Below are 21,883 nucleotides of genomic sequence, written 5' to 3' on the forward strand. Positions count from 1 at the left end.
TTGAAGATATCAGTGTTCGAGGCCGATGAAAGGGCATAAATATCAGGCTGTAGAAGACTTGTTTAATAGGAATCAACAGAATCAACACAAGAACACTACACTTCACTTGCACACACACACCTTTATCATTACTTCACTTGTCATGATGTTGTCAAACGCCACGCAACAGCCACAGCCCATTCAATGCCATGATACCCTCCATGGTACCATCAATGAAACTTCCTCTTACCCGTTAAATGGGCATGGCACTGACCATGCTTCTTTGAACGGCAACCCTACCAATCCACGCCTCATTGCCATCTGTGGCATGGCGCTCCGTCTCCCAGGGGGAATCAAAGACCCAGAAGCCTTCTGGGACGTGCTCGTCAACGGCAAAGACCTCCAAGCTCCAATCCCATCAACTCGCTGGAACGCGGCCGGCTTTACCAACAAGCTCGGTAACCGCAGTTCCATCGCAGCCCAGAAGGGTTACTTTCTCTCAGATGACCTGTCCACCCTCGACACCTCCTTCTTCACCATGAGTAAGAGGGAGCTTGAAAGGTGTGATCCACAGCAGAGAAAGCTTCTGGAGATCACTCGTGAGGCTTTAGAGAGTGCCGGGGAGACAGAGTTTCGTGGTAAGCCCATTGGGTGTTATGTGGGCACGTTTGGAGAGGATTGGCTTCAGATGAGTGGCAAGGAGGACCAACACATTGGGGGGTACCCCCTGGCCGCCTACGGTGACCTCATTCTTGCCAACCGCATCTCTTTTGAGTATGACCTAAAAGGCCCGAGGTCTGTTCCCCTTTGAAATTGCATGTTTGTCTGTGCTAATTCGTTGGTACAGCATGGTCATCAAGACTGGCTGTTCAGCCTCCCTTGTTGGCTTACACGAGGCTTGCCGAGCCATCCAAAGTGGGGACTGCTCCTCTGCCATTGTTGCTGGCGCCAACTTGGTCATGGGTCCTATCCCCACGTCCGTCATGGCCGGTGAGGGCATGCTCTCACCAGATGGCTCTTGCAAGACGTTTGATGCCTCGGCTAACGGGTATGCCCGTGGTGAGGCCATCAATGCACTCTACATCAAGCCCCTGGATGACGCCATTCGTGACAACAACCCTATCAGGGCTGTTATTCGGAATACTGCTACTAACAGCGATGGAAAGAGTCAGGGCATCCTGGCTCCTAACGGTGCCTCACATGAGGCGCTCATGCGCAAGGTCTACGGGGACATTGGTCTTGACCCGGGCAAGACTGCATTTGTAGAGGTACGTTGTTCATCTAGCACATGCTTCAGTTGCCATCTGATTTTTCTTGCTAACATTGAAAAGTGTCATGGGACTGGGACACCGACTGGTGACCCTATAGAGGCCACTGCCGTCGGCAATGTCTTTGGACAGCATGGTGTCTACATTGGATCTGTAAGCATCTCGAACCATCTTTCGTTCACTCCTAACTGTTTCATAGGTCAAGCCAAACACTGGGCACGCTGAAGGAGCATCTGGCATCACCAGCATCATCAAGGCAGTCTTGGCTTTGGAGAACAACACGATACCCCCGAACATCAAGTTCAACAACCCAAACCCCAAGAGTGAGTCTACCAGAGGTGCCACACATGAATTGATTCTAACCTTGACTTAGTCCCTTTTGACACCAAGAAGCTCAAGGTACCTACCGAGCCTGAGTCATGGCCAGAAGGTCGGGACAAGAGAGTGAGCGTCAACTCTTTCGGTATCGGGGGCTCCAATGCCCATGTGAGTTTCTTGAACCTTTCATGCAGATTCCCGCCTAACTTTCATTACAGGTCATTCTTGAGGCACCTTCAAGCTTGCCCACTCAAACTGAGACAACCTCGAGCCCCAAGCTCATCGTCATGTCTGCAAACACGAGTGAATCTCTGAAGCAGTACCTTTCGACCGCCCAAGACTACCTGGCACAACACCCACACAACGCTGCCGACATGGCATACACGCTGGCCCACCATCGCCAATCCTTCCCTCATCGTGCATTCATGGTGGTCAAGGCAGACGGCTCGCTGATCGAGACGTCGTCGCCCGCCAGGGCTCCAAGCTCAGCTCCTGGAGTTGTGATGGTCTTCAACGGTCAGGGCGCTCAGTGGCCTGAGATGGGAAAGCAGCTCTTCGAGACAGATGCCTATTTCAGAGAAGACGTGCTGAAGATGAACCACATCCTCAAGTCTTTGATGCATCCTCCCAGTTGGAACCTCCAAGGTCAGTCACAGCGCTTCTTCACGAGAAGTGTCACTAACAAGTACATAGATGAGCTTTTTGCTCCTCGCGGCCAGAGTCGGGTCCATCAAGCCGAGCTCTCCCAGCCACTCTGTACAGCACTGCAGATTGCGCTTGTCTGTCACTTGCAACGTGCTGGCATTCACCCATCGGGAGTCGTCGGCCACTCCAGTGGAGAGATCGCCGCAGCATACGCAGCCGGTGCTATTTCCCTGGAAGAAGCCATCCTCGCCGCCTACTATCGAGGCTATGTCACCAAGCTTCAAACCCGAAGGGGTGGCATGGGCGCTGTTGGTCTGGGTGTGGATGGCGTATCAAAGTACATCCAAGATGGCATCGTCATCGCCTGTGACAACAGTCCTGAGAGTGTCACGTTGTCTGGTGACGTGGAAGTGCTAGATAAAGTGCTAAGCACCATCAAGGCAGAGAACCCCGATACTCTGACCAGGAGGCTCAAGGTCGAGATTGCCTACCATTCACACCATATGAAGCCTTTGGCAACTCAGTACAAGGATCTGATGGAGCCTGAGCTGGCAAGGCGAGATCTGAAGCGACCCGCTACTATCGATATCCCCTTCTTCTCATCTGTCACAGGGAAGATGATTACTTCTGGTGACAGTCTGGGCCCGGATTACTGGATCTCCAACCTGACCTCGCGGGTTCGCTTCACTACAGCTGTCAGCAAGGCCGTCAAAGATCTCCCAAACAGTGTCTTTGTCGAGATTGGCCCTCACTCTACCCTCTCTGGACCACTGCGCCAAATCTCGACTGCTGTTGGCGCAGACTATCGTTATGTCTCTACGCTCAGACGTAGCGGCGACTCTTCTTACAACTTGCTGTCTACCTTTGGCCAGTTGCACCAGAAGGGAGTCCCCCTGGACTGGTCAGCCATTGTCCCCAAAGGCAGAGTCTTGACCAACCTGCCCAGCTACGCCTGGGACTACAGCAGCGGTTCATTTTGGTACGAGACTCGCTTGTCTAGAGAGTCGAGGTTCCGTGAGTTTGGTCATCATCGTCTTCTAGGTCTTCGCAACCCACACAGTTCGAGCTTGGAACCGGCTTGGCGCAACAACTTGGCGCTTGAAGACGAACCCTGGTTGGGTGACCACATGGTTGGATCTGATGTTGTCTTTCCGTTCGCTGGTTACATCGCCATGGCTGGCGAGGCTATTCGTCAGACTACAGGCATCTCAGAGGGTTATCGAGTGCAAGATGCCACGGCACGATCTGCGATGGTGTTGTCCGACCAACCCGTTGAGGTGGTGACGACCCTGAGGCCTGTCAACCTTTCAGACACATCTGTGTTCAGATGGTTTACCTTTACCATCGTTTCTCACAATGGCTCTTCCTGGACACTTCACTTTGAGGGCCAGGTCAAGGCATGCAACGAGGCCTTGACTCCTTCACTTACGCCGGCCACCGGTGCTCTTGTCCGTCCTGTTGCGTCCACCAGTTGGTACGATGCACTAGAACACGTTGGTCTCGTGTACGGTCCCGAGTTCCGAGCACTCGAGGAAATTGTTGCCTCTGCAACAGAGAACCTGGCGGTTGCCAAGATCAACAACAAGAGTCGACAAAGCGATGAAGCTTTCCTCTTCCATCCCGCCGCCATGGACAATTGTCTTCAGCTGCTTCTTGCAGCTACGACAGGAGGTCTTGGCAGAAACTTTGGTCAGCTTCGTGTACCAACTAGTATCGAGGACTTGGTTGTCAGGCGCAGCTCTACTAGCATGGATGTCGTGGCCTCAGCTCAATCCCTTGACAACCTTGCTGTCGAGGTTGTCACGGATGGCAAAGTTTCACTTCATCTAAAAGGCTTGCAGCTGACGCCTGTGGATGACGGACAAGACCAGCAACAAGAGCGGCATGCAGCCGCTCGTCTTGAGTGGTTGCCAGATTTTGATTTGATGGATCACAAGATGCTCTTCACTTCGACACGCTCAGACTTGAAGGAAGCGCGGATGCATGAAGAGATGACCCTCCTCTGCATCTTGGAAACTGCCGAGAAAGTTCGAAATCTCGAGCCCGGTAACTGGCACTTCGAAAAGTTCCGGAACTGGCTGAACGTAGAGATCGATCGTGCCAGACAAGGCACTTACCCCATTGTCGAGCAGAGCAGAACATTTGCTGAGATGGCATCCCCGCGTCGCCGTGAGATGATCCAGGAGTACTACGAGACTCTAGTTCAGAGCGCTACGAGGGCATTCTTTGCCGTTGGCCTCAAAGCCATCTACGACAACTGCGAGGGCATTTTCACTGGCGAGGTCGATGCGCTCCAGACTCTCATGAAAGACAACGTTCTCGCCGAGATCTACAACGCCGTGAGCTTTGGGAAAGGAGACTTCTTGAAGCTTTTGGCACACTCAAAACCAGACCTCCGCATCCTCGAAGTCGGTGCCGGAACTGGCGGGACAACCGAGATGATCCTTCGCAACTTGGCCAGACCAGATGGTCTCCCAGCATACAGCGTCTATACTTTCAGCGACATCTCAGCCGGGTTCTTCCCGCAAGCCCGAGAACGCTTCCATTATGCGCCTAACATGGACTACCGTGCCTTTGACATCTCAAAGGACCCGTTCGAACAGGGGTTCAAAGCCAACACGTACGACGTCATTCTTGCTCCAAATGTCATCCACGCTACCGAGTCCCTCAACAAGACCTTGTCCAATCTTCAGCCACTGCTACGCACAGGTGGCCTCTTGGTGCTGACTGAGCTGTGTGGCGTCGTGCGCACTCCTAACTATGTCTTTGGGAACTTCTCAGGATGGTGGCTCGGCGAGGCTGATGGGAGAGAGTGGGAGCCGTATGTTAGCGTTGAGAGATGGGACCAGGAGCTCAAGGCGGCTGGTTTTTCCGGAGTTGACACTGCTGTTCTCGACGCTGAAGAGCCTTTCAACTATGGTGCTGCAGTTGTCAGTACCAAGGTGGAGAACGGCAAGAACCCGAAGGATCTTGTGGACACCAGCAGCGTGTCCATCATCACGACGGAGCCTGAGAGCGTTCTAGCCAAGAAGTTGATGGCAGAGCTCAACGAGTCTGGGATACCCACCAGCGTGCATGGCTTGCCTGAAGCTGCCAACCTGTCACCGGACGCTGATGTCATCTCTCTGGTCGACCTCGAGATCGACTTCTTTCAAAACATCAGCCAAGAGCAGTTCAAGAACTTCCAGGGCTTCTTGAACAGTCACAAGACGGGACGCGTCCTGTGGCTCACCAAGCCAGCTCAGGTCAATTGCCAAGATCCGCAATCATCCCTTTCCATTGGCCTCGCGCGTTGCATCCGTGCCGAGTCTCAGATCCCATTCCACACCCTCGAGATCCAACCTGATGAATCTTGTTTTGCCGGACTGGTGGCCAAGGTTCTGAATAAGCTCCGGCGGACAGTTGACGATGGGCTGCTGTCTCCCGACAGGGAGTACATCGTTGACAAGGGACTTGTCAAGATCGGCCGGTATCAGCCACTACTCGTTAGCCAAGAGCTCAAAGAGACGAGTTCGGCTGCTGCGATTCACCCAAGTGATGATATAAAGGAGCTCTTTGTATCGAAGGGCAAGCCAGCTTGGGCAATCGAAACTCCACCGGAGCTGGGAGAGAACGATGTCGTTGTCGACACACGCGCCGTGGCACTCAGCGCCGATGCTGATGGTGCAGTCTTCAAAACGGAGGAGGATGCGTCTCTCAACCATGATCTTCTCCAAGTGGCTGGTATGGTGTCAGCTGTTGGTCCAAACGTTGAAGGTCTGGCTGTCGGCGACCATGTCCTTGCTACGGCTACAGACTGCTCCATCAAGACCAAGATGACTTGCCTCAAATCTCTGGTTCAGAAGATTCCCCAGAGTCTGGACTTTGAGGATGCTGTAGCGATGGCGATTCCTTTCACCACCGCACTTGAGAGCCTCATCAACGTTGGACAGCTCCAGAACGGCCAGGTAAGTCCCAGACCTCCATCAAGTACATGTGATACCAAGTCTAATGAGAATTCCCAGTCTGTCTTGATTCATCCTGCAGCCACTGCCATCGGTCAAGCCGCCATCCAGATCGCCAAGTCCATCGGTGCCAAGGTAAAAAACTCCATGCTCCCTACTTGGGCGGTTCAAAACTAAGCAGCAATACAGATATATGCTACGGCGGCTAGCCAAGAAGAGGCAGAGATCCTCGACGAGGCCTACAACATTGATGTCCGCCACATTTTTACGTGCCATGACGACTCTCTTGCTGCCGCTCTCAAGCGTGAAACCAGCCACTGCGGCGTTGACGTTGTCCTCAACTCAGTCCCTGGTGTCTCCAGCCAAGCCTTGAGGGACTGTGTTGCCGATTTCGGCAAAATGATCGACCTTGGAGAGACAGACAGCCTTGACGGGGAACCTGTCACCATGAGGAGATTCTTGAAGACCAGATATTACCATGGCATCAACATGGCCCAGTTGGCTCGGATGAGGCCTCAGCGGATGGGAGAGTAAGTACAACTACAACAATATCACAAACGTATACATCTTGCTAACTCCCACAACAGGCTTGTCAGGAAGAGTATCCAGCTTTGCGAAGATGGCCTGATCGAACCCATCGGCTCTGCCGTGTTTGGGGCAGTTGACATTGAGAAGGCCTTCCGGCAACTCAGAGACGATCACGTTGACAACGTCGTGGTGAGAATCCCTACAGATGCCTCAACTCTCCCTACAACACTGCGCTACACCAAGCTCAGAATGAGGAGCGACGCCTCCTACCTCCTCACAGGCGGTATGGGAGGTCTTGGAGTGGGCATCTCAAGATGGCTTGTTGAGCGCGGGGCAAGGTCTCTGGTCTTCCTCTCTCGCAGCGCAGGCCAAAAGTCCAAAGACGAAGCGTTTATCCGAGAGCTCGAATCGTGCGGGTGCTCGGTAGTGACAGTGGCGGGTCGAGCTCAGTCCATGGAAGACGTGCAGAGAGCCATCTCGCTCGCACCGCATCCCATCAGGGGCGTGGTTCATCTTGCCATGGTTCTTCGTGACAATCCCATTGCCACCATGTCCTATGAGGACTGGACAACGACCACCGCCCCAAAGATACAGGGAGCGTGGAACCTGCATGAGTGCCTCAAGGACCACGAGCTTGACTTCATGGTCATGGCCAGCTCCATCAACACCATCGTTGAAAGTCCAGGCCAGGGTAACTACTCAGCAGCCAACACGTTCCTCGAGGCATTCACCCAGTATCGACGGTCGCTCTCCCTTCCGGCATCTGTACTGAACATCTGTGCCATCGAGGATGTTGGTTACGTGGCTGAGAACGCGTTTGCCAAGAAGAACATCAAGTCTCAAGGCCTGTACAGTCTCCGAGAGAAAGAGCTGCTTGACTTTTTCGAGCTTGCCATCAGACTGTCACCAGCCTCCACCACTACAACACCTGACCCGTCGTCGAGGCTAGTGGAGGAAACCGAGGTTGAACATCACAGTAAATTGACACAGCATCATCCATGGAGCAGCAAGGGGCAAGTTGTCATGGGTCTACGATCTGAGAGCGATCTCAACGACACCAACACGCGAACCAACTGGCGACGAGATCGTCGAATGGGCTTCTACCACAACTACAGCAACACCAAAGCTACAGGACAAGACGAGTCTTCCAACAGGCTGGCCGAGTTCCTCTCCCTCGCTGCAGACAACCCCAGCATTCTCGACGAAGCAGCCAGTCCTGCTTTTCTAGCTCACGAGATCGGTAACAAGGTTTTAGCTCTAATCCTCAAGGATGCCGAGAACCTCGACACGAGCTTGACGCTGCAACAGGTTGGTCTTGATTCGCTCATGGCTATTGAACTACGGAGGTGGTGGAAGCTTTCTTTTGGTCTTGAGATCAGCGTGTTGGAGCTCATGGCTACGGGGACCATTCAGTCGCTCGGGGCTGTGGCCGCGAAGGGATTGAAGGAGAGGTTGGCTACGGTTGCCTAGATGGGTTTGAGGAGGTTGCTGAAATTGGGATCGGATCAAGGTGTTGGTGAGATGCGGCAGGATTTGCTCTTTGAATGTATGCGTATCGTAACTTTATCATGAATAGGTACCTCTCTTCTCTCAAGATTCTATGTATTGAGCAAACAACTCCTTCAACAGCCTAGCACTCTTTTTCGGATACCTCTTTTGATCATTCTGAAAATCCACGTAGGTGACGCCAAACCGCACCTTGTAACCGTCACACCACTCAAAGTTGTCCAAAAAACTCCACGCCATAAACATCATGACGTTTACGCCGTCTTGATTCCTTGCTTGAACAAGCTGCTCAAGATGGTCCGCATAAAAGTCGCAGCGGAATTGGTCATTTAGCGCCTCTTGGATGCCGAGATCGCCTTCTCCCTTGATGCTGGTGCCGTTCTCTGCCACGTAAATCTTGGCTTGGTATCTGTCATCGATGAACTTGAGCAGGTTGCGGAAGCCATCAGCACTTGGCCGCAGCCAGGGGCTGTCTGTCTCGGGGCCGATCGGCTTTCCGTTCTTGTTGACCTGGAGAACCTCGACGTTCCCAGCCGTGTCATCCAGGGAAGCGAGGGAACTCTTGTGTTTGGCGAATACAGAGGTGTAGTAGTCAAATCCGAAAAAGTCGTTGCTACCCTTGACGAGTGCCATCTCGTCTTCGGACCAGGTCGGAAGCCGATCTCCAAGCTGCTTCTTCATGCTGGTTGGGTAATCTCCGAGATAGAGAGGATCAGCAAACCACTGAAGGTTGAATTCTCGGAACCGAACGCTGGCCTCATGGTCGTTGTCGTCAGCGTCATCCCAGGGGAATGCCCAGGAAGCTTGCAAAACACGTTAGTCTCCACAGAAGGAGCGCGCCAGGGCAATGATGCACCCACCGTTCAAGACGATGCCAATCTCTCCGTGGTAAAGAGGCTTAAACTCTTCCCTGTAGATCTTTGCCGCAGTGCCATGTGCCAGCAAGAAGCTGTGAGCTACAGTCCAGCATTCACGACTGCTGTCGCCCTCTTTCGACTTGGTGCGATCGCTTGACCTTCCTGGGGCAAAAAAGCCTGTGTTGTAGCCAAGAACTGACACAACCATTGGTTCAGTAAAGGTCATCCAAGTCTTCACTGTCGGACCTAGAGCTCTAAACAGGACTCGGGAAAAGTTGCCAAAGTCGGCCACGAACTCGGTCTTGTTCAGCGGTCCGCCGTACTTATCATGAAGGGCTTGAGGGAGGTCCCATTGATACAAGGTTACGATTGGCTCGATCCCAGCTGCGACTAGATCTTTGGCAAACTTGACATAATACTCTAGGCCACGCTCATTGACCGGGTCGTTTCTCCCACCGAGGGGAATAACCCTCGACCTTGCAACATAAGTCAGTACACCAGGTGCAGCAGGTAAGAGGCTCGGGAATTATACCAAGAGACAGAGAACCTATACGCCTTGGCTCCATACGACTTAAGCAGCTTAATATCTTCTGCTGTGCGCCGGTATGTATCACACGCGACTTTGCCGGATGAGCCATCGCTGATTTTTCCTGGTTCGGCACAGAAAGTATCCCAGATGGATGGCGCTCGGCCGTCAGCAGCAACGGATCCTTCAACCTGGTAGCTAGCTGTGCCAAACCCCCAGACGAAATCCTTGGGGAGTGACATGGCAATGTTCGGAGTGATGATAGACGTCAGAGAGAAGCTGCTGCTGCTGCTGCTGCAATATGATTTAGGCACGATATCGCTCTCAAGGCCTCTTCTATCTGTCCTTATATACCTGACCTTGCATTAAGACTCCGGCACGGCCTCCGACCTTGTGCGGAGAGGGCTTGTTTGGGTTCCTCCGCTCCTGGGACTCGTCAGGGCAGTTGGCTGTGAAAACCCCATACGCGGAGCATCCTGTTTGAGCAATCTCGGGACCCAAGTTGCTCACTGCTAGCCAAGAACGATCGAGGTCCATCTCGGCGTATGAGGGCGGTCGGGCCACAAGCCAAAGGCTCCAGCTCCGGTGGATCGAAAAAGGAAACGGGTTCCGGTGGATGATGTGTAATGTCATGGCTACTCCAAATGGGGCAGGTGACTAATCATGTTAGCCAAAGAGCAGTGGCCAATAAAGAAAGGTACGAGATTGACAGAATGGCCTGGCACTTTTCCTTAAGGTTCTTGAGCTTGCAGTTAAAGTCGAGAACGACCAACGGAGGACTGGCAACCAGGGGAATTGGGTAGTCGCCTGGGGCTGCTTGGATGTCTAATGCTGAGCAGTGGCAATACCTATCGTCGCTTTGGATGAAACATTCGATTTGTGTCCTGTAATGTACCCGACCAAAACGCCTTTTCCTCACTCTCTTGAGGTTGCAGGCGTACAGTGATGGGGCAGCCTTGGAAATACGGTCCATGGCTGCGATGTCGGTGAATTTGAGATTGACAGCCATGAACTCATCGTGGCTGGGGTACAGCCTCAGATGGGGAAGAATGGCGCAAAGGGGTTCCATATCCCGGTAGAACTGCTTAAGTTCATTCTCTGTCCACTCTGCGCCGGTGTATGCGACAAAGATGACGACCTGGTCGCCTTCAACGCCTTCAACGTGGTTCTTCAATTCGCACGTCGTGAGCATATGACGAAATCAGTCCCATTTGTGAAGTTCGACCGAAACGATGCCTGTATACTCAACGCATAGCACGGTCGCCAAGTCCTGGTAGACTATAGCGCACCCTTCTTGATCAGTTGAGACGAAAGCACGGCCAAGTATTTGTTCAAGGCCTTGGAGCCTCTCCTCTGAGAAACAACGCAGATGAGAGTTTGGATTACTAGCTTTCACCGCAACAGAGGAAACAGGGAGGGAGATTAGAGCGCTTTTATTATGCACGCTCTTATCCGCAACTGTTGGGATGCCGCACTAGAGGATGTGCGTGCTGCGTTTGGCAGAAACAGGGAGTTCGTCGGCCAAGGGGAGGGACCCGATCACACTGGTCTTGGGTTGCTTGTTGATATCGCTGTGAACACACCTCGTCTCTTCGACGGTCCTGTGCCTCGTTGAGCGCCTTCGACACCGTAGGCCAGTCTCGATGGTCATTAGACAGCAATGAAAACTTCCAGAAGTACATTGAGTCGCTAGGAAAGACAGCTTTGAGCTTATCTATGTCCTTCTTGAGATGGTTGGAGACTCTCTGCTGGTAGAACGCTGGTGATGTTCCCATGATGACTGAGGCCCTCGTAGAGGGGTGGGTGTATAGCTGTTCGCTTGCTCACGTACGTGCAGCGCGTCTGAACTTCCCACTGTGTGCCCAGGAGGTTAAGGCACTATAGCAGGGGCGTGTTCTTAGTGTACATACTGGTCAGCCTGTTGAAGTGATAGCTTACAAGGATCGTGTGAGGCTGTCAACTCACCAGGTTCGGAGAAATGCCACTCAGGCCGTACGTAAGTAGCTGAGGATCAGGATGATGAGAAAAAACAAAACAAAAACACTCTCGACGCGACTGTTTCCGTGTTGCCCCTTGACCATCTGCAGATAGCCGTCTAGTGGTGCACAACTTCGTGCCATTTTATGACACAGTGCTGATGGGTGATCGTCCTGAAGTAGACAACTTGGGCTTTTGGAAGCATTGGTCTAGGTCAAATTACCGCTCTTATAGGCTGAACAAGACTATTGCCGTTGTCTTTCTCGACGTATAGACAGATCTTGGTCGTTGGTATTGCTCTGTGTCATGCTGAGGCCGTGTTCTGGTGTGGCTATTTTTGCAGAAACGCACCAGCGCTAGGGCCAGGAGGGTAACGCTCCACTCTATTCAACCAGTAATGCGGATTTTACTATACGCTAATCAATCCAACTAGCTTTCTTTAGAATAGCCAGCGTGCAATTTCGGCCTCCAATCCCCGCACATCCACTCGACCCTCATTGAGCCGCCGTTTGTGCAATGTAATGTTATGCGTAGAACATAAAGAACAATTGGTGGGAGTGCAAGGCAGACCCCCTCCAACCTATAGCTGCAAGGCCAGAGGAGTAAAAGAATTATTTTAAGCATTCTCATCTCAGACTAGGTACTGGATCTCTAGAACTACCCCTTATTTTTAGCTTTAAGTGCAATCTTCGTCAATTAACAGAACACTCTCGGGTAGGGACTATCATTTTACAAGGAGTGCACGTGATGGGGCGGATCATCGGTACGTCTTGATTGGCCCACCCTCTAGGTCACGTGGCTGTTCAGCAGCCAATCGGAAACCAAAGTTATTGATAACAGATACCTCGAGAAACGTGACGGTTGCGCCCAATATTTATTATGTACTTCTCCACCGCGACGAGCGAGACATTCCGGATCTTCTCGCGTTCTACGAGTGAGGGGCATGACCATTGTTCACCTTGTACGGGATAATGGACATGCCGGAGCAGCTCTCATCCGACCAGCATCGGATGTAAGGAGATTGGTAATACCATCAAGTTCGTGCTGCTATCCGCATTGGGATTTTGCCCGCTGCGATGCAACGTTTCTCCATACCGAACACCTTCGTACCAGGAGTAAACGTGGGCGGACTCATCGAAAGGCCGTCATTGAAGGATTGCTTACTGAGCGATACTGCAAGGATAGCCTCAGCAGTGGATGCCGTAGGATTCTGCCAACAATACCAACGTTTGCGTGGACCTCGCCAATCTACACAGCTCTCCACATCGACCGGTCTTTGTGCTAGTAACGCCGATGCCCCGGCCGTTCCGGATCGGCTCCGCCATAATGGATCAGGCGATATAAGATGTTCCATCCTGGAAGGGTTTACTGTACTATCATCGGCATCGGATCGAGGCAAAAATGACTCTGACCTGGCTAATTACTGGCTGCTCAAGCGGCTTCGGCGAGATTCTTGTCCGGCAGCTCCGAGCCGCTGGTGATAATGTCATCGCAACCGGCCGCAATGCGGATATAAAACTCGCTTACCTCAAAGATACTGGAGCTACAATTCTTGATCTGGATGTTACGGAGTCCCCTACGGTCATTCAGGCCAAGATCAATGAAGCATGGGGTGCCTACGATGGCGGCGTCGACGTCGTTGTCAATAATGCCGGCTATATCCTGAGTGGCGCCGTTGAAGAGTTGATGTAAGTGGCCTTGACGTTGGAAATTGAGCAACTTTCTAATGATCATTTATAGACAGGAAGATATGGAAAAGTCTTTTAGGGTCAACTTCCATGGCCCTCTCAATATCACTCGTGCCGTTCTCCCACGCCTGAGAGCAAAGGGCAAAGGTACACTCCTTTACGTGAGCTCGCAAGCGGCATGGCACGCCGATCCCAGTGCTTCCGGGTACTGTTCGAGCAAGTTCGCATTAGAGGGTAAGCCAACTTCAAAATACGAGCATGGCTCAATGACTGATCCGCTTAAGGCGCTGTTGAATGTCTAGCTAAAGAGCTTGCAATGTTCGCCCCAGGCATCAAGGTCTTGGTGGTCGAGCCAGGCTACTGCCGAACTCCGGTTTTCAACAAGCTGCAGCATGTAGAGGCTCGGATTCCAGAGTATGCCCCATTCAACGAAGCTGTTCGGAAAGTTGAGGTATCTTTGACTGCGACTTCGCCCGGAGACCCAGATAAGGCTGTGGCTCGGATGATAGAATTGGTGAGGGTAACTGGCATGGCTTCTGGTAAGAAAGTGCCCCTAAGAGTTCCTTTGGGCTCTGATAGCTGGTTAAAGATTAAGACAAAGTGCGAAGAGACGTTGGAAATATGCAGAGAGTGGGAGGACGTGGCTAAGAGCACAGATTCTCCTGTTGGGGAATGAACAACTTGAGATGTACCAAGTGAGGAAAGCTGATGTATTTACTCCCTTGCTAGTCAATTTTTTGGAGTCCAAATGCTAATATTGACTCCCTCCTTCTCTGGCTTGGCGGTGTCTTCAGGAGGAGAACGCAACAGTGCGAATGAAATGCCAAACAATGTCTCCTCTATTGACAGACATTTCTTTGGAATAGGACTGCAATCTACGCCTACTGGGCCCCAAGACCCTCGATTAACTCTGCTTTCATCTTCTCAAGTACTTCACAAACAAACTCTCGATCGTAAAAGCTAGTGTTGAAGCACCCTTGGATGGTCAACTGATCCTTAAAAGTCCACACATGGCACTGCAGCGACCGAGCAAGTGTCTCGGTACCAATCCAAAACCCATCCACTTCTACCTTGTCTTCACCGCCTTGGCCAAAGGCATACTCATGCTGCAGATACTGCTCGACCTTGCCAAAACTGCTCAAGTCTGGGTTCTCGACCGGAGGTAGTTCCGGAGGAGGGGGAGTATTGAAGAGTTTGGTTGTACGTCTGACATAAGGCGCCATGAGATCCAACATACCTTGCGGCTTCCCCTCGTCATCAGCGCACATCCGCGTCAAGTCTCTTCTGTAGACATCATTGAGAATCTCCGCGATAGTGTCGAAGGATAAGCCCAAAACGTTTGGAACGGTGACTGGCAGGCCGCTACAGAACATGCCAACCGCAAAAGCTTCTTCATTATAAGGTGAAGAAAGGTATGGGCGTAGATCAGTTGGGAAAAAGGCGGCATAGCTTTTAGCGAGCTGGTGCTGTGGATAAGTCGCTGTGGCGCGGACTAAGGCAGCATGAACAGCGCTGGAGACGCTGAGATCACGCTTCTTACAAGCGGAGACAATAGTTTTAGTAGTATTGATGTCAAAGCTGTATGCTTGTCGTCCGGTTGGGCCGGGTACGGCGGTCAAGGACCCTGTGATGGTGGGCAGGCCGATGCTCGGCACGCCTCTGACAAATTCCGCTACCAGGGTGTCGGCAGTGGAGCGTAGATACATGGGTGTGGTCTCTTCGTCCAAGTAAGAACCAACGATGCTGTCGAGGCTTGGCGTCAGGGGCCCCTGGATGGTAGGATTGTTTCGATCATGCCGGAGTATTTCGGCAAGATTACTCATGAAGCTGTTGGCCAGCATGAGCATCCCAATACCATCGATGCGCCAGTGAGAGGAGGAGATGCAGAGCTCTTGAGAAGCAGGAATCCAATGACAGGTTGCTGTGGGACTGGGACGAAGCGAGGTGAACAAGGTTGTTGAATCTGGGATGCTCTCGTGCTGGAAAAAGGTTTGTGCCAGCCATGCGTCTTTATTGAATGGGCCAACAGACAAGATTTGAGCTGGCAGATCGACCGAATTGGACACATGAGCCCTTCCAGTGAGGTTTGGATGAAGTCGGGCGAGGGTTATCCAGGTTCGCCTCAGAACCGACGTGACCTCCTTGACAGACTGTGAGATCTTCAGACGTAAGGCAACAGTGATGGCCCAGTGCTCGCGGTTGATGGGGGCACCACCATCAGCTAGAAGCTTGAAAAATGTTTCGATAGTGTCGAGAGGGCGAACAGAGGTGCCATCGGCTTCTGACAACCATGTCTGAAACGGCAAAGCAGTGGACATGTTGAGAAAAGTTCAATCGTATACTGAGGGCTTGGGGAACTCTGGAGGTTTAATATGGGGAAAGGAAAGTAGATCAAAGGAAGATTTTGAAGCGAGAGCTTTTATATTTGGAAGTTGATCATAGCCAATGATTACGTACATGTACATCTGGAAATCGAGTACTAGATGCAGTAGCTGCATGAGAGTGATGGGGTGCGTTGGGCATGGAAAACACCAAAAATGGTCACAAGTCCGTCTTGTCTCCGTATCTCGAATGCAGAGTTCCCGAGCCAATTGGAGAGAGCTCCGCTTCCTTTGGCAAGATCGACGAGTTGGGTAAGCGCGAGGTGACATCCCGCCGTTAGGAACCTGCAAAACCACGAGTTTATCCCTTTCGGGCCCTTCTCGTACCTCACCGGCTTGGCAATGCACCTTGGGATGTTGCGCCCAACCTAACAATCAGCTCGAGGCTACGAACATGGACAGTCAATGAATAATGTATCATGATGCCAGATTCCTGGGCGGGGCGCCAACTCCATTTCAAACACGAAGGGAAGGGGAAAAATCGGTTGGCAGACCCATTGCTCGCTTGCCAAGCCAAAGCTGAACTCGAAGCGTGCTCAGCGGTTATTTTTGTGCCCACAGCCCGATTTTGACTTGGTGTTGTGGCGCAAGCGGACATGAATGGCTTAGACATCCATCAGTTGAGATCAGGCTGGCGCTTGAAATTCGAAGTGAGTTGGTAGTGTGTCAAAGAGAAATTTCAGGCTTGAGTGATCATTCATGATCGTCGTGGCACGACTACAACAGAGGGCACCAGCCATGGCCCTAAACACAGTTATTAATGCATGAGCATCAAAACCCTAACCAAAGAGGTATTTTTGCCAGAATGCTACTTATCAGCTCAACACTTGGTGAGCTTTCCAACCGAGCAAGCCTGGTTATGCCCCAAGAGATATGCACGCCTTATCTACAGACTCAGCCTGCTTGTTTCTCCACCCACTTCGCTGGAAGGTTCTTCTTTCTGCAATTCTAAGTAGAGGGGGTTCAGCTCGTGCTGACGTGCTTTGGTGTTCATCATCGGGATCCAAAATACAACAGCAAATGCTAGATATATAATGGCGCGCCTTTTACCTCACCACCGTAGCGGTGACTCCAAAATTTGTCTGCCAACGAAGTCCTCATTTTCACTTCCTTTTACCGAGGATGGCCGAAGTCATTGAGAGGCGGTTCAACATCACCAGGGGTGACTCTCAACAAAGCTTTTCCACCCAAAAATGGCAGCAGTGGGAAACCGCCTGGCTCAAGCTCATTGAGCGCGTCGCTGACCACACTAACGACCCCATTGTCCTCATAGACAATGGATGCGAGACGAAAGAGTATGGTGTAAACTGTACCGAGGCATGCAGCAACTCAACTTACCTCTTTGCGTCGGCTGAGACGCTCTGGAACTGTGTTAGCCTGGCAACAGTTCACCTGACAACTTGGGACAACCCATATGATAACCAAGTTGGAGGTACTATCAACGAAGACGATGAGAAGAAAATAAGGGAGCAATTTAACCTGGGCCCGCTCGAGGACTTTGACCATGTCAGCGTTTTCCAAGCCTACCGCGCATGCGCCATCGAGTCTTGTTTCAATTCCGAGTTCGGATGTTCCCTAGGATTGGACATATTCCAGGGTAACTCGGTCACGTACAACAGTACTCTTGAACTTGGATCTATCATGAGCCACAGCTATTGCACCAAGGACGATTTGGGGATTGACGGTGACCTCGCGGGTCCGGGTGTGAGTTAACTTTCAGCAATCGAATTATGATCTAATGACGGGAGTAGTTATTCATTGCCTACCTCATTCAATTCTCACTATCCATGTTCTTCGTCCTGTCGCTAAATTTCACCACGACTTGGACCGAATACATTGTGCGGGCCTGTTTATGGCCATTCCGTGCAGGTGATGAGGCTAAAACGACGGCGCAGAAATGGCAGAATACTCTCTCAAACAACCGCTTTGCTGGAGCCATAGCATCAACCATTGTTGACCTCCAAGAAGCTCAAACACAATATCTGGCCATCATCTCAGTTGTTGGCGTGGTGGCATATGTTAGTAACAGCACCCCCGGCTTCGGCAATGGACACACATTCCGCGCGTGGTATACAAACAAAGACCTTTTGGATGACATGATATCAATCAGTATCTATCCCATTCTCTTTGTCCAAATAGCCCTTCACAAGACCGGCAATAGATGGTGGTGCACGATGCTATGGGTGATCTTCACCTGGGTAGTGGCGTATTTCATCGCCTTCTCATGGCGGGAAGCCGACGAGATTCCAGAGAGGTTCCGAGAGAACGATGGCCTAGAATCTTGTGGACAGAACGCTGGACCAAAATTGTACTGCATGAACTACGACGAGTCCTTCGATGGCTTCGCTTACAACGGGTTGATGCCGTCACGCCAGAGTATGCTGCTCAACAAGCTTTCTTACTGGGCCATACACTCAATCATCCCCATTATTATCTTAGATTGGTTGTGGAAATCCCCTTTCTCGGTTCTCCTCGACTCAAACGACACGCATTTTCGCTCTTTGAACCGCGCACTTGACAAGTTTGTGGCTTCCATAACAAGCCAAGTGGCGTTGACTATCCTGGAGCTATTCACTATGGGTCTAGGCACCTACAATCTGGCAGAGTTTGTCATATTTAGAAAGGCACTCGGTGACATCTATGGAGAGGGTGAAGGCGACTCTGTCTTTGGTGGATGGACCTATGGGCAGTTTGTGGCCTTGTTTGTGTGGATTCCCATCACCGGCAAATTTCTGTCTCTTTTGATCGGTAAGTCCGATGTTGCGTTTTTGAAATGGCAAATGATTAATGTGAAGTGCTTAGACGGTACTGTTCCAGTTCTAGAGAGGCGAGCGAACCAATATGTTCGCGTCACTCTGGCCCCAGGGGATCAATCAACAAATCAGACAGAATCAAGGCGTTCTGAAACAAATCAAACTGAAAGGATTGCTTTGGAGGACGTATCACGTTGAACGTTGCTTAGATATTTGTTTTGTGTGGCCAGGCGTCGGGCATAATGGGTTCATTGCGAGGATATTCATGTTTTCTTTGCTGGGCTTCCTTGGAATATTCCTAGATGAGTAGTGGGTCGAGCATAATATGCAATGGTCTCTGTTTGAAATCATTTAAAGATGAAGGCAAGAGCGGGCATGGTCATGATTTGCCGGTCAAGAGCAATGATGTGTCTACATTATGGTAGCCCCTGGTAGTCCTGGCGCTTCCAGACGCTTTTTATTCCCCTCGTGCTCAAGTCTGGCCCTTGATAACACGCTCAATGGTCTCTTCAACTGATTCAGTAGGAAGACCAAGGAGCTTGTTCCACTTGTCAAGGTCCAGATGCTTGTGGTCCTCCAAGTTCTCCTTGCCAAAGACAAGGGCACTGATTAGCTTGGCGCCTCCGTCGTTGATGTTGCCCTCGTTCAACAACTTGAAGGCCTCCGCTCGAAGGTCCTCGGAAGTCTGGTACTTGCGTTCAAATTTGGTGTTGGTAACCTTCTCCAAGATTTCGAGGGCCTCAAGCTGGCTGGTGGTGAAGGACTCGACGGCAACAACGGTGTTGGAAGTCTCCTCGGGGTGCTTGAGAATGCCGACAAGGGCGCGACCGATCTGGGCTCCGTTGCTAGTGGTGAATGTGGCCTTGCCCTCGTCGACCAAGAGAGCCTTTTTGTTGGCCAGATCGAAGCCCCAGAAGCCCAGAGGTAGACCCTACAGACGTTTGTTAGTATGCAATCAGAACCCATCTGAGGGCAAGGCTTACCCAGTCAAAGAAGGGTCCAGTGAAGAGAGCAGTCCAGCTGATAACATCCTCCTTGGTCTTGAGGAGGTCCAAGTAATCCTTCTTGACCTTGAAGAAGGGCACGGCGGCCAAGACCTTCTCGCTCTGTACCATGTTAGCATCAGGATCTGCTATTTAGCGCTGCGAATACTGACTCTGGTATCTGATCCATACTCGCTAGGGATAAACCGCTTGACGCCAGCGGCAATAGCGGCGTCGATGACCACGGCCTGCTGATCTAGAGAGACGATAGGAATCATGCTGATGACGGCATCCTTGCCTTTAAGAGCCTCGGTCAGATCGGCGAGGTTGTACTCGGTCTTGATGACTTTGATGCCCTCGGGGAAGGTGGCTGTAGAGGTGGATCGGACGATGGCGGTGACTTCAAGGTCCGATTCGAGGAAGGCGGGGAGAGTAATCTGTCCTAGGTTGCCGCTGGCCTGTTTTGTATCAGCATGATGCCGTTGATGGAATGTGGTGGGTGGGCGATACGCACACCGACGAGAGCAACACTCTTGTAAGCCATTGTAAGAGTCGGGTTGGAGATGGACTGGGTGGCTGATGTGTATTTGATAGTGGTACTGGAGGGCCCTTGAAGAGAATTGATTGAGTCGAAATTGAATGTATGATGGAGGAGCCAGATGCAGTCGAGGCACGGCCAACGGTATTTATATGATGGTTGCTCCATTCAGCAAGATGTCGGAATGTTTGGTATGGGCGACGCCATCCCTTAGACACCTTGAGGCTGAAACGACTCCGCAAGGGTTTCGAACATACATAGAAAGGCACAACTGCCGATATGCTCCATCACAGACACGAGCTGGCGGACTGGCCGAATAGGTCATAGCTATCGTCGGAGATGGAGGCGGAGGAAAGTGGAAGCCGCTGTGGCGCATGGCGGAGGCCGATACGGACGGCGGAGATCAAGGAGATGGACGGTTAATTCGGCGTCAGGCCTGGGTGCGTAGTTGTGCTCTGGACCTCGGCATCTGCCGTGGTGACGGTCGGGGGTTCACTTCACGCACGGCCAGGCTGCGGCATAGCAATCATCCCTAGCTTTACTTCATCACTCTTTCGTTTGACTGCGTTCGGACTTCCTTATTAATACGATGCCGTGCTCTATCAAACGCGTCTGATGATGACATCACGACCAACTTGTAGTGGCTAGCTCTACGTCTAACCTCTCCATACGCGGATACAGAGTAGCCTAACTTGGTAGTGTTGAGTTTATTGTTGCTTTTTGCGCCACTGTGGTGCTGCTCGGCGCACATTCCCACCGGCCAAGATTATTAATCTAGCCCTGTCAACTTTTTATTGTCCCGATCACCGACCGCCCAGGCGTAATTAATCATCATCCCCGAGTCAAATTCTCATGGTAGGGCCTGTAAAAGAGGCCCAGCCCTGGCCTCAGATTTGATGCTGCAGCATCGAAACAGAACTTCTTATCTTTTCTTTTCCTACTATCCTTGCCTCTTCCACAATGTCAACCACGTTCCGTAAAGTCGTCATCCCCAAGTACGGCGATGCATCAGTCCTCGAGATCGTCGAGGCCACCCTCCCTCAGCCTGCCGCAGGGGAGGTGCAGGTTACACCCATATATGCCGGCTTTTCTGGTGCCGACATCAACATGCGACGGGGCGTCTACCCAAGCCAGCAGAAGCCACCATTGACCCCCGGCTACTGTCTCGTCGGTACCGTGAAGACCAATGGCAGTGGGAGCTCAAAGTTCAAGGCTGGCGACACTGTCGCATGCCTCACCAAGTATGATGCTCAGGCTCAGCTGGTCAACCTGCCCGAGAAGCACCTCATCCCTGTCCCTGAAGGTTCCGACCTGCAGCAGGTGACGGGCCTCATACTCGACTGGTGCACCGCCTACGGCATGGTTCACCAAGTTGCCAAGGTGAAGAAGGGACAGACCGTTTTCATCCATGGCATCAGTGGCTCTGTTGGCTATGCCACCATGAAGCTTGTCCAGCTGCTGGGTGCGACAGCGTACGGTACAGCATCAGAGAGGAACCACGCCGCTGTGCGGGAGCAGGGCGGCATCCCCTTTGTTTATACCAACAAGGACTGGATCAAGGCCATGAAGGACACGGGTGGCGTCGACGCTGTCTTTGACTCGATCGGCTTCGAGAGCTTCCAAGAATCCTACGACATCCTCAACAGCCACGGCATTGTCGTCGGCTTCGGCGCCAATAAGTACTCCCTTACCAACGACGCCCCGGTTCCAGCTACATGGCCAACTGTCAAGTTCTTACTGAAGGGTCAAATTCCCTGGAGGGGGAAGAGAACCGCCTTCTTCCTCATCAGCCGGGACCAGCCAGACTACCAGCCCAACATGAAGGCTCTTCTCGACCTGCTCGGCAAGGGCAAGATCACGGTGCCCATTCGCAAAATCTGGGATATGGATGACATTCAAGAAGCCCACCGTCAGTGGCACAGCGGTTCGGGAGTTGGCGCAGTCATCATTAGGATACCCGAGTTGAAGTAAGCTGGAGACAAGCCAGCTGTA

The 21,883-nt window shown here is 51.9% G+C and overlaps 7 protein-coding genes across 7 annotated transcripts; 4 read left to right on the forward strand and 3 right to left on the reverse strand.

The window, feature by feature from the left end:
* Positions 1 to 145: 145 nt before the first annotated feature.
* On the forward strand, positions 146 to 8,152 carry MRS44_015249 (uncharacterized protein; the record flags this gene model as incomplete). Its single annotated transcript, XM_046282664.2, has 10 exons — positions 146 to 774; positions 827 to 1,247; positions 1,311 to 1,400; positions 1,447 to 1,570; positions 1,621 to 1,733; positions 1,784 to 2,210; positions 2,259 to 6,157; positions 6,215 to 6,289; positions 6,344 to 6,684; positions 6,742 to 8,152. 10 exons carry the CDS (start codon positions 146 to 148, stop codon positions 8,150 to 8,152), a joined length of 7,530 nt encoding a protein of 2,509 aa, XP_046126181.2.
* A 120-nt stretch (positions 8,153 to 8,272) lies between these two features.
* Positions 8,273 to 11,346, reverse strand: MRS44_015250 (uncharacterized protein; the record flags this gene model as incomplete). Its single annotated transcript, XM_046273094.2, has 5 exons — positions 8,273 to 8,991; positions 9,049 to 9,521; positions 9,578 to 9,865; positions 10,273 to 10,739; positions 11,155 to 11,346. 5 exons carry the CDS (start codon positions 11,344 to 11,346, stop codon positions 8,273 to 8,275), a joined length of 2,139 nt encoding a protein of 712 aa, XP_046126182.2.
* A 1,603-nt stretch (positions 11,347 to 12,949) lies between these two features.
* MRS44_015251 (uncharacterized protein) lies at positions 12,950 to 13,912 on the forward strand (the record flags this gene model as incomplete). Its single annotated transcript, XM_046271595.2, has 3 exons — positions 12,950 to 13,236; positions 13,289 to 13,470; positions 13,521 to 13,912. The coding sequence occupies 3 exons, from the start codon at positions 12,950 to 12,952 to the stop codon at positions 13,910 to 13,912; spliced, it is 861 nt and encodes a 286-aa protein (XP_046126184.2).
* Positions 13,913 to 14,117: 205 nt separating this feature from the next.
* On the reverse strand, positions 14,118 to 15,554 carry MRS44_015252 (uncharacterized protein; the record flags this gene model as incomplete). The annotated part of the gene is made up of 1 exon (XM_046279006.2): positions 14,118 to 15,554. The coding sequence occupies one exon, from the start codon at positions 15,552 to 15,554 to the stop codon at positions 14,118 to 14,120; it is 1,437 nt and encodes a 478-aa protein (XP_046126185.2).
* A 1,185-nt stretch (positions 15,555 to 16,739) lies between these two features.
* On the forward strand, positions 16,740 to 18,568 carry MRS44_015253 (uncharacterized protein; the record flags this gene model as incomplete). Its single annotated transcript, XM_065619131.1, has 3 exons — positions 16,740 to 17,321; positions 17,369 to 18,365; positions 18,420 to 18,568. The coding sequence occupies 3 exons, from the start codon at positions 16,740 to 16,742 to the stop codon at positions 18,566 to 18,568; spliced, it is 1,728 nt and encodes a 575-aa protein (XP_065475203.1).
* A 274-nt stretch (positions 18,569 to 18,842) lies between these two features.
* On the reverse strand, positions 18,843 to 19,897 carry MRS44_015254 (uncharacterized protein; the record flags this gene model as incomplete). The annotated part of the gene is made up of 4 exons (XM_046271598.1): positions 18,843 to 19,301; positions 19,354 to 19,476; positions 19,527 to 19,811; positions 19,868 to 19,897. The coding sequence occupies 4 exons, from the start codon at positions 19,895 to 19,897 to the stop codon at positions 18,843 to 18,845; spliced, it is 897 nt and encodes a 298-aa protein (XP_046126187.1).
* Positions 19,898 to 20,851: 954 nt separating this feature from the next.
* Positions 20,852 to 21,862, forward strand: MRS44_015255 (uncharacterized protein; the record flags this gene model as incomplete). The annotated part of the gene is made up of 1 exon (XM_046272343.2): positions 20,852 to 21,862. One exon carries the CDS (start codon positions 20,852 to 20,854, stop codon positions 21,860 to 21,862), a length of 1,011 nt encoding a protein of 336 aa, XP_046126188.2.
* Between the last annotated feature and the right edge of the window lie 21 nt (positions 21,863 to 21,883).

Source organism: Fusarium solani (assembly GCF_023522795.1).
Source record: "Fusarium solani strain SB1 chromosome Unknown bctg00000011, whole genome shotgun sequence".
Lineage (NCBI taxonomy): Eukaryota > Fungi > Ascomycota > Sordariomycetes > Hypocreales > Nectriaceae > Fusarium > Fusarium solani.